Source organism: Salminus brasiliensis, chromosome 18 (assembly GCF_030463535.1).
Source record: "Salminus brasiliensis chromosome 18, fSalBra1.hap2, whole genome shotgun sequence".
NCBI lineage: Eukaryota > Metazoa > Chordata > Actinopteri > Characiformes > Bryconidae > Salminus > Salminus brasiliensis.
In genome coordinates this window covers 36,517,789-36,530,829 of record NC_132895.1, presented here as the reverse complement: position 1 = coordinate 36,530,829, position 13,041 = coordinate 36,517,789, and the positions used below count along the sequence as shown (strand labels likewise).

Genomic DNA, 13,041 nt, shown 5'->3' with positions numbered 1-13,041 from the left:
AACCTTCATGTCCTACTAAATAAACCTTTACATCCTACTAAACCACATTTAAACCTTCACATTCTACTAAACAAACCTTTACATTCTACTAAACCACATTTAAACCTTTACAGCCTACTAAACAAACCTTCACATCCTACTAAACCACATTTAAACCTTCACATTCTACTAAACAAACCTTCACATCCTACTAAACTACATTTAAACCTTGACATCCTACTAAACAAACCTTTACATCCTACTAAACCACATTTAAACCTTGACATCCTACTAAACAAACCTTCACATCCTACTAAACCACATTTAAACCTTTACATCCTACTAAACCACATTTAAACCTTCACATCCTACTAAACAAACCTTCACATCCTACTAAACAAACCTTCACATCCTAATAAACCACATTTAAACCTTTACATCCTACTAAACAAACCTTCACGTCCTACTAAACCACATTTAAACCTTTACATCCTACTAAACAAACCTTTACATCCTACTAACAAACCTTCACATCCTACTAAACCACATTTAAACCTTCACATCCTACTAAACCACATTTAAACCTTTACATCCTACTAAACAAACCTTTACATCCTACTAAACCACATTTAAACCTTCACATCCTACTAAACAAACCTTCACATCCTACTAAACCATATTTAAACCTTTACATCCTACTAAACAAACCTTTACATCCTACTAAACCACATTTAAACCTTTACATCCTACTAAACAAACCTTCACATCCTACCAAACCACATTTAAACCTTCACATCCTACTAAACCACATTTAAACCTTTACATCCTACTAAACAAACCTTTACATCCTACTAAACCACATTTAAACCTTCACATTCTACTAAACCACATTTAAACCTTTACATCCTACTAAACAAACCTTCACATCTTACTAAACCACATTTAAACCTTTACATCCTACTAAACAAACCTTCATATCCTATTAAACCACATTTAAACCTTTACATCCTACTAAACAAACCTTCATATCCTATTAAACCACATTTAAACCTTCACATCCTACTAAACAAACCTTCACATCCTACCAAACCACATTTAAACCTTCACATCCTACTAATCCACATTTAAACCTTCACATCCTACTAAACAAACCTTCACATCCTACTAAACCACATTTAAACCTTCACATCCTACTAAACAAACCTTCACATCCTACTAAGCCACATTTAAACCTTTACATCCTACTAAACAAACCTTTACATCCTACTAACAAACCTTTACATCCTACTAACAAACCTTCACATCCTACTAAACCACATTTAAACCTTCACATCCTACTAAACCACATTTAAACCTTTACATCCTACTAAACAAACCTTTACATCCTACTAAACCACATTTAAACCTTCACGTCCTACTAAACAAACCTTCACATCCTACTAAACCACATTTAAACCTTTACATCCTACTAAACAAACCTTTACATCCTACTAAACCACATTTAAACCTTCACATTCTACTAAACCACATTTAAACCTTTACATCCTACTAAACAAACCTTCACATCTTACTAAACCACATTTAAACCTTTACATCCTACTAAACAAACCTTCATATCCTATTAAACCACATTTAAACCTTTACATCCTACTAAACAAACCTTCATATCCTATTAAACCACATTTAAACCTTCACATCCTAAACAAACCTTCACATCCTACCAAACCACATTTAAACCTTCACATCCTACTAATCCACATTTAAACCTTCACATCCTACTAAACAAACCTTCACATCCTACTAATCCACATTTAAACCTTCACATCCTACTAAACAAACCTTCACATCCTACTAATCCACATTTAAACCTTCACATCCTACTAAACAAACCTTCACATCCTACCAAACCACATTTAAACCTTCACATCCTACTAATCCACATTTAAACCTTCACATCCTACTAAACAAACCTTCACATCCTACTAAACCACATTTAAACCTTCACATCCTACTAAACAAACCTTCACATCCTACTAAACCACATTTAAACCTTCACATCCTACTAAAGAAACCTTCACATCCTACTAAACCACATTTAAACCTTGACATCCTACTAAACAAACCTTTACATCCTACTATACCACATTTAAACCTTGATATCCTACTAAACAAACCTTCACATCCTACTAAACCACATTTAAACCTTCACATCCTACTAAACAAACCTTTACATCCTACTAAACCACATTTAAACCTTCACATCCTACTAAACAAACCTTCACATCCTACTAAACCACATTTAAACCTTCACATCCTAGTAAACAAACCTTTACATCCTACTAAACAAACCTTCACATCCTACTAAACCACATTTAAACCTTTACATCCTACTAAACAAACCTTCACATCCTACTAAACCACATTTAAACCTTCACGTCCTACTAAACAAACCTTTACATCCTACTAAACCACATTTAAACCTTCACGTCCTACTAAACAAACCTTTACATCCTACTAAACCACATTTAAACCTTTACATCCTACTAAAAAACCTTCACATCCTACTAAACCACATTTAAACCTTCACATCCTACTAAACAAACCTTCACATCCTACTAAACCACATTTAAACCTTTACATCCTACTAAACAAACCTTTACATCCTACTAAACCACATTTAAACCTTCACGTCCTACTAAACAAACCTTCACATCCTACTAAACCACATTCAAACCTTTACATCCTAGTAAACCACATTTAAACCTTCACATCCTACTAAACAAACCTTCACATCCTACTAAACCACATTTAAACCTTTACATCCTACTAAACAAACCTTCACATCCTACTAAACCACATTTAAACCTTCACGTCCTACTAAACCACATTTAAACCTTTACATCCTACTAAACAAACCTTTACATCCTACTAAACCACATTTAAACCTTCACGTCCTACTAAACAAACCTTTACATCCTACTAAACCACATTTAAACCTTTACATCCTACTAAACAAACCTTTACATCCTACTAAACAAACCTTCACATCCTACTAAACCACATTTAAACCTTCACATCCTACTAAACCACATTTAAACCTTTACATCCTACTAAACCACATTTAAACCTTCACATCCTACTAAACAAACCTTCACATCCTACTAAACCACATTTAAACATTCACATCCTACTAAACCACATTTAAACCTTTACATCCTACTAAACAAACCTTCACATTCTACTAAAGAAACTTTCGCATCCTACTAAACCACATTTAAACCTTCACATCCTACTAAACCACATTTAAACCTTTACATCCTACTAAACAAACCTTTACATCCTACTAAACCACATTTAAACCTTCACGTCCTACTAAACAAACCTTCACGTCCTACTAAACAAACCTTTACATCCTACTAAACCACATTTAAACCTTCACATTCTACTAAACCACATTTAAACCTTCACATTCTACTAAACCACATTTAAACCTTTACATCCTACTAAACCACATTTAAACCTTCACATTCTACTAAACCACATTTAAACCTTTACATCCTACTAAACAAACCTTTACATCCTACTAAACCACATTTAAACCTTCACATTCTACTAAACCACATTTAAACCTTTACATCCTACTAAACAAACCTTTACATCCTACTAAACAAACCTTTACATCCTACTAAACCACATTTAAACCTTCACATCCTGCTAAACCACATTTAAACCTTTACATTCTACTAAACCACATTTAAACCTTCACATCCTACTAAACAAACCTTCACATCCTACTAAACCACATTTAAACCTTCACATCCTACTAAACAAACCTTCACATTCTACTAAACCACGTTTAAACCTTCACGTCCTACTAAACAAACCTTTACGTCCTACTAAACCACATTTAAACCTTCACATCCTACTAAACAAACCTTCACATCCTACTAAACCACATTTAAACCTTTACATTCTACTAAACCACATTTAAACCTTCACATCCTACTAAACAAACCTTCACATCCTACTTAACCACATTTAAACCTTCACATCCTACTAAACAAACCTTCACATCCTACGAAACCACATTTAAACCTTCACATCCTACGAAACCACATTTAAACCTTCATAGCCTACTAAACCACATTTAAACCTTCACAGCCTACTAAACCACATCTAAACCTTCACAGCCTACTAAACAAACCTTCACATCCTACTAAACAAACCTTCACAGCCTACTAAACCACATTTAAACCTTCACGTCCTACTAAACAAACCTTCACATCCTACTAAACCACATTTAAACCTTTACATCCTACTAAACAAACCTTCACATCCTACTAAACTACATTTAAACCTTTACATCCTACTAAACAAACCTTTACATCCTACTAAACTACATTTAAACCTTTACATCCTACTAATCCACATTTAAACCTTCACGTCCTACTAAACCACATTTAAAACTTCACGTCCTACTAAACAAACCTTCACATCCTACTAAACCACACTTAAACCTTCACATCCTACTAAACAAACCTTCACATCCTACTAAACCACATTTAAACCTTTACATTCTACTAAACCACATTTAAACCTTCACATCCTACTAAACAAACCTTCACATCCTACTAAACCACATTTAAACCTTCACAGCCTACTAAACCACATTTAAACCTTCACGTCCTACTAAACAAACCTTCACATCCTACTAAACAGACCTTCACATCCTACTAAACCACATTTAAACCTTTACATCCTACTAAACAAACCTTCACATCCTACTAAACTACATTTAAACCTTTACATCCTACTAAACAAACCTTTACTTCCTACTAAACCACATTTAAACCTTCACATGCTACTAAACTACATTTAAACCTTTACATCCTACTAAACCACATTTAAACCTTCACGTCCTACTAAACCACATTTAAACCTTCACGTCCTACTAAACAAACTTTCACATCCTACTAAACCACATTTAAACCTTTACATCCTACTAAACCACATTTAAACCTTTACATCCTACTAAACAAACCTTTACATCCTACTAAACCACATTTAAACCTTCACGTCCTACTAAACCACATTTAAACCTTCACATCCTACTAAACAAACCTTCACATCCTACTAAACAAACCTTCACATCCTACTAAACCACATTTAAACCTTCACAGCCTACTAAACCACATTTAAACCTTTACATCCTACTAAACAAACCTTCACATCCTACTAAACCACATTTAAACCTTCACGTCCTACTAAACAAACCTTTACATCCTACTAAACCACATTTAAACCTTCACGTCCTACTAAACAAACCTTTACATCCTACTAAACCACATTTAAACCTTTACATCCTACTAAAAAACCTTCACATCCCACTAAACCACATTTAAACCTTCACATCCTACTAAACAAACCTTCACATCCTGCTAAACCACATTTAAACCTTTACATCCTACTAAACAAACCTTTACATCCTACTAAACCACATTTAAACCTTCACGTCCTACTAAACAAACCTTCACATCCTACTAAACCACATTCAAACCTTTACATCCTACAAAATCACATTTAAAGCTTCACGTTCTACTAAACCACATTTAAACCTTCACATCCTACTAAACCACATTTAAACCTTCACGTCCTACTAAACAAACCTTTACATCCTACTAAATAAACCTTCACATCCTACTAAACCACATTTAAACCTTTACATCCTACTAAACCACATTTAAACCTTTACATCCTACTAAACAAACCTTCACATCCTACTAAATAAACCTTCACATCCTACTAAACCACATTTAAACCTTCACATCCTACTAAACAAACCTTCACATCCTACTAAACCACATTTAAACCTTCACATCCTACTAAACCACATTTAAACCTTCACATTCTACTAAACAAACCTTCACATCCTACTAAATAAACCTTCACATCCTACTAAACCACATTTAAACCTTCACATCTTACTAAACCACATTTAAACCTTTACATCCTACTAAACAAACCTTCACATCCTACTAAACCACATTTAAACCTTCACGTCCTACTAAACAAACCTTCACATCCTACTAAACCACATTTAAACCTTCACGTCCTACTAAATAAACCTTTACATCCTACTAAACCACATTTAAACCTTCACATTCTACTAAACAAACCTTCACATCCTACTAAATAAACTTTCACATCCTACTAAACCACATTTAAACCTTCACGTCCTACTAAACCACATTTAAACCTTCACATTCTACTAAACCACATTTAAACCTTTACATCCTACTAAACAAACCTTTACATCCTACTAAACCACATTTAAACCTTCACATCCTACTAAACCATATTTAAACCTTGACATCGTACTAAACAAACCTTCACATCCTACTAAACCACATTTAAACCTTGACATCCTACTAAACAAACCTTCACATCCTACTAAACCGCATTTAAACCTTCACATCCTACTAAACCGCATTTAAACCTTTACATCCTACTAAACCACATTTAAACCTTCACGTCCTACTAAACCACATCTAAACCTTCACGTCCTACTAAACCACATCTAAACCTTCACGTCCTACTAAACCACATTTAAACCTTCACGTCCTACTAAACCACATTTAAACCTTCACGTCCTACTAAACCGCATTTAAGCCTTTACATCCTACTAAACCGCATTTAAGCCTTTACATCCTACTAAACCTCATTTAAACCTTCACATCCTACTAAACCGCATTTAAACCTTTATATCCTACTAAACAAACCTTCACAGCCTACTAAACCACATCTAAACCTTCACATCCTACTAAACCACATTTAAACCTTTACATCCTACTAAACCACATTTAAACCTTCACGTCCTACTAAACCACATCTAAACCTTCACGTCCTACTAAACCACATTTAAACCTTCACGTCCTACTAAACCACATCTAAACCTTCACGTCCTACTAAACCACATTTAAACCTTCACGTCCTACTAAACCACATTTAAACCTTTACGTCCTACTAAACCACATTTAAACCTTTACAGCCTACTAAACCACATTTAAACCTTCACAGCCTACTAAACCACATTTAAACCTTTACAGCCTACTAAACCACATTTAAACCTTCACAGCCTACTAAACCACATTTAAACCTTCACGTCCTACTAAACCACATTTAAACCTTCACGTCCTACTAAACCACATTTAAACCTTTACAGCCTACTAAACCACATTTAAACCTTTACAGCCTACTAAACAAACCTTCACATCCTACTAAACCACATTTAAACCTTCACGTCCTACTAAACCACATTTAAACCTTCACGTCCTACTAAACCACATTTAAACCTTTACAGCCTACTAAACAAACCTTCACGTCCTACTAAACCACATTTAAACCTTCACGTCCTACTAAAGAAACCTTCACATCCTACTAAACCACATTTAAACCTTCACGTCCTACTAAACAAACCTTTACATCCTACTAAACCACATTTAAACCTTTACATCCTACTAAACAAACCTTCAGTAGTAGCAGTCTGGTTTCGGAAGCTGGTCTCAACAGAACCCAATTGTTCAAATTCAAGAACAAGTACCCAGTCCAACTCGACCCAGTCCAACTCGACCCAGTCCAGTTTAACCCGACCCAACTCAACCCAGTCCAGCTCAACCCGACCCAGTTTAACCCAGTCCAACTCGACCCAGTCCAACTCGACCCGACCCAGTTTAACCCAGTCCAGCTAAACCTTAAACACTGTTTCACCCCTCACCTGCTCCACGCACTGTTTTACCCCTCACACACTGTTTCACCCCTTGCACTGTTTCACCCCTCACGCACTCCACACACTGTTTCACCCCTCACACACTCCACACACTGTTTCACCCCTCACGCACTCCACACACTGTTTCACTCACACAGTTTCACCCCTCACACTGTTTCACCCCTCACACACTCCACACACTGTTTCACCCCTTGCACTGTTTCACCCCTCACACACTCCACACACTGTTTCACCCCTCACGCACTCCACACACTGTTTCACTCACACAGTTTCACCCCTCACACTGTTTCACCCCTCACGCACTCCACACACTGTTTCACCCCTCACGCACTCCACACACTGTTTCACTCACACAGTTTCACCCCTCACACTGTTTCACCCCTCACGCACTCCACACACTGTTTCACTCACACAGTTTCACCCCTCACACTGTTTCACCCCTCACGCACTCCACACACTGTTTCACTCACACAGTTTCACCCCTCACACTGTTTCACCCCTCACGCACTCCACACACTGTTAAGGTTGTCCAGCTGAACCCTAAACACTGTTTCACCCCTCACGCACTCCACACACTGTTTCACTCACACAGTTTCACCCCTCACACTGTTTCACCCCTCACACACTCCACACACTGTTAAGGTTGTCCAGCTGAACCCTAAACACTGTTTCACCCCTCACACACTCCACGCACTGTTTCACCCCTCACACACTCCAGGCACTGTTTCACCCCTCACACACTTCACACACTGTTAAGGTTGTCCAGCTGAACCCTAAACACTGTTTCACCCCTCACACACTTTCACCCCTCACACACTCCATGCACTGTTTCACCCCTCACACACTCCAGGCACTGTTAAGGTTGTCCAGCTGAACCCTAAACACTGTTTCATCTCTCACACTGTTTCACCCCTCACACACTCCAGGCACTGTTTCACCCCTCACACACTCCACGCACTGTTTCACCCCTCACACACTCCAGGCACTGTTAAGGTTGTCCAGCTGACCCTAAACACTGTTTCACCCCTCACACTGTTTCACCCCTCACACACTCCACACACTGTTAAGGTTGTCCAGCTGAACCCTAAACACTGTTTCACCCCTCACACACTCCACGCACTGTTTCACCCCTTACACACTCTACACACTGTTTCACCCCTCACACACTCCACGCACTGTTTCACCCCTTACACACTCTACACACTGTTTCACCCCTCACACACTTTCACCCCTCACACACTCCACACACTGTTAAGGTTGTCCAGCTGAACCCTAAACACTGTTTCACCCCTCACACACTCCACGCACTGTTTCACCCCTTACACACTCTACACACTGTTTCACCCCTCACACTGTTTCACCCCTCACACACTCCACACACTGTTAAGGTTGTCCAGCTGAACCCTAAACACTGTTTCACCCCTCACACACTCCAGGCACTGTTTCACCCCTCACACACTGTTTCACCCCTCACACACTCCACACACTGTTAAGGTTGTCCAGCTGAACCCTAAACACTTTCACCCCTCACGCACTCCACACACTGTTTCACCCCTCACGCACTCCACGCACTGTTTCACCCCTCACACACTTCACACACTGTTAAGGTTGTCTAGCTGACCCTAAACACTGTTTCACCTCTCACACTGTTTCACCCCTCACACACTCCACGCACTGTTTCACCCCTCACACACTGTTTCACCCCTCACACACTCCACACACTGTTAAGGTTGTCCAGCTAAACCCTAAGCACTTTCACCCCTCACGCACTCCACACACTGTTTCACCCCTCACACACTCCACACACTGTTAAGGTTGTCCAGCTGAACCCTAAACACTTTCACCCCTCACGCACTCCACGCACTGTTTCACCCCTCACACACTCCACACACTGTTAAGGTTGTCCGTGTTCTGCTGGAGACGGTCTGTTACACCTATTGGCATGAAGAGAGAGCGAGAGAGCCTGATGAAAGCCACTGTATGGACTCACCACATTTGAACATCATGGTGGTCAGTAAGACGGTGTACAAGTTCACACACAGTCTTCTGAACTCCATGGTAACGCCACTGATCCAGTTCCACGGGAGAGGTTCTTCCGCAGGAGCTTCACCTACAGCTCAGTGTCCCTCATGGTCAGCCGCGGCGCTGCTCGGAGTGGACTGGTTGATTTTGAAGGTGATCTGAGGTGGTTTTTAAAGGCTTTCGGTCAGTAATGCCCTGACCAGAGCAGCAGCTCGTCCCTCTAATGAGACTAGCTCACACTGCCCGACTTAACACCCTCCTCACTGAGTGGGGGAGGGGGGCGAGCCAGCATGCACGATTGGTCTCTCTCTCTCTCTCTGTGTGTGTGTGTGTGTGTGTGTGTGTGTGTGTGAAAGAGAGAGAGAGAGAGAGAGAGATATAAGTTGTTGGTTAGTTGAGTTCAGGCCCAGTTCCTCCAGTCTGGGAGGGTTCTGCTGGCGGGCGCTGTGTGGTATTAATTTGTGGATCATAAGAGGAGTTCGGGGCCTCTGTGGTCATCTGTGCTAATCTGACTGTCCTGCTTATTTTAATAAGATACATCATTTTTATTCATTAATATAAACAAACTTGATTCTTTTATTTCACCCCTCATTAAAAAGAACTACCTGCTCACTTTAGAAGCTCCGTCGTAGCAGACACCCTAACCCTCCTCCTGCACACCATCTCCAACAAGTGTTTCTGGACCAAGGCCAGGAAGATTGGGAAGGACCTCAGCTTTTCCACTGTTACAGCACTCAGTCCTCACACACTCCTCACACTCTACACTGTACATTCTTGCCATCTCTGCTTTACATGTTTACATTGCACACATTTATATTTGATGTGTACTCTGTGGACAAAAGTATTGGGACACCTGCACCTTCAGTGTTTCTTTTGAAATCAAGGGTCTTAAACAGGGCCTGAATTTCAGTGCGGGATTGCGGGAATTGCGCACTATTTCTTCTATTCCCGCAATTTTAGCTTTAATAATGCGGGAAAGTCCCGCACACAATTACAGCAAAAAACGTTCAGCAAAAATGATCCCGGTTTGGATTGTGAGACGGACAGATGGACCGCGCGTACTGGGAGCTGCACTCGGCGCGCTCACTCCTCCTCTGTCTACAGAGCTACGAGAAACTTTTGCTTTAGAGGCATTTCTCCCGGTCAACTTTCAGAACTTGAGGCACACAAACATGGAACGCTGGCTAAAACGCAAATCTCCATCGTCTGAAACTGAACCCGCTCAGAAAAAGGCACCGGAACCCGAACGGACTCGCACAAGCAGCAGCGTTAACGAAGCCAATCCACAGGATTCACAGACAGGTGACGGCACCAAACTAAAGCAGCAGCCCAAAGATAAGTTTCAGGCCAATTGGCCAAGAATATATCCTTGGCTTGAACTTAATAGCGGTGAAATGAGCTGCTCGATTTGTAAAATGTACGGTGCTGCGCCTTTTACCAGCCGATGCTACAAAACGTGGACTTTAAGTGGCCACTCGGACAGTGTTTCTCATACAGCAGCACTGAAGAGAAAGCGCGATGGCCAACGCTATTGAAGTTGCGCAGCTGCAGTGTGAGGAAGAAATAACGGGGCTTCTCAAAACTGCTTACTTTACTGCAGAAAACGAACTGGCTAATTCAAAATTTGGGCATCTCGTTAAATTCATGAAAGAGATGGAGTGTCCTTCTTTTAAAAACCTGAAAACTGAAATGTCAAGTTATGGAAGCTACACTAATGAGAAAGGTGTAGCAGAAATGCACCAAGCTATTGCAAGTGCACTTGTGGAAGATGTTGACAAAGCTGTGCTAAAAAGCCCTGTGTTTTCTTTAGTACTGGACGAGTCCACAGACATAAGCAACATGAAGCGACTTATAACATATGTAAGGTACATGGATGACAACAAGATAAAAACGAAATTGTTCAGGAACTCTGAAATTGTTGATGGAAGAGCAGACACCATTTTTCAGGATATTAAGCAATTGCTGGCACAGTTTCAGCACACAAAACAGCCGTAAAACGTTGAAAAAAGTTTTTTAAAAAGTTCTTAAATTTACTGACTTATAACAAGCCTCACCAATCTGATGCTCATTTCAGAGCTTGACCCCTTCCAGAGAGCAGTTGGAATGTTTGTGTTTTTTGATATTGATTTTAGGAGTACAAGAAAAATAGAAAACTACAAAAGAAAGACCAAGGAGAGGACATCAGGGTAGAGAAGAACCAAGAGACAAGTTACAGCAATGTCTATAGTTCAGCGAATATCTTAAGTTGAAGCACAGCAACAAAACTCTTAAAAAGGACAAGGTAAGACCTGTAGTTCAGCTCACCAGTAGTATCCCCCCCAAAATGTAGAAATCCCCCTTATGTGACACATTTAAGGGATCCCCCCCATTTTGAAAAATGAATTTCAGGCCCTGTTAAATATATACTACAGTTTCTGCTGCTTTTGTTATGTACAATGACTTCCCCCATTACAATCCATCAGACTGCATGGTTGAGTAGGAAGATCAAGGGTAGTGCACGGGCCAGCGCTTGTTAAGCATTGCTATCGGGCTTTTGGTCCTGTAGTAGGCCTAAAGAGAGCAGAGTGAGGCGAGCAGAGTGAGGAGTGTGCCACTAGACTGAGCAGGACACCCTCTAGACCTACTTGGCCTTGTTTGCTCACCTATTCCCTCTCCCTAATGCTACAGTTAAGCAGGGAGTGAACAGGTGTGGACTTATTTTAAATTAGACGGTGTATAATCCCCAAATTTCTCTTGAATAGAGTGAGGAGATTTAATTGTTGATTTAGTGATGTTTGTAAGTTTTTAATAATTTTAGGACACATCATCAGTAGTGTACCTCAGAGTCATCAGGTGTTTCGGCCTTAAACACTATACACCCTCATCTGAGGCGGCCAGCCTGAGGTTGATCATTCCTAGGCTTGTGTCCCATGTCCAATTAGGTTTTAATATTATGGCATCTGATAGATGCTCAGGGCGCGTAGCCTATTTTAGGCTTTAGATCTAAAGGGTATTTTAGATGAAGCTGAGGTGAGGTCACGTATAACTAACTTGTTAGGTAAGGTCTATTGTTAAATGTACTGTTGCATTGTTGGTGCTAATCACCGATAGAAGACTGGGCACCCATTTAAGGTCTGTTTGCCCCAGACCACCTTCCCTGCGTGCTGTCCAAGTGGACTCAGAGAGGCTGGATACTTACCCCCTGCCCAAATGACCCTTTGTTAACACCGCAAGGTTTCCCAGGTCATCCAGACAGGGCATGTGAGTGAGTCTCA

General features: G+C 40.0%; 1 protein-coding gene across 1 annotated transcript in view; it reads right to left on the bottom strand.

Annotated features, from left to right (window-relative positions):
- crb2a (crumbs cell polarity complex component 2a) overlaps nucleotides 1–9,924 on the bottom strand; it is a 68,974-nt gene extending 59,050 nt beyond the window's left edge. Inside the window, exon 1 of the mRNA XM_072662193.1 lies at nucleotides 9,756–9,924. Coding sequence (XP_072518294.1) covers nucleotides 9,756–9,822 — 67 coding nt within the window. The 5' untranslated portion in view covers nucleotides 9,823–9,924. The remainder of the gene's footprint in view (nucleotides 1–9,755) is intronic.
- Nucleotides 9,925–13,041: the final 3,117 nt, after the last annotated feature.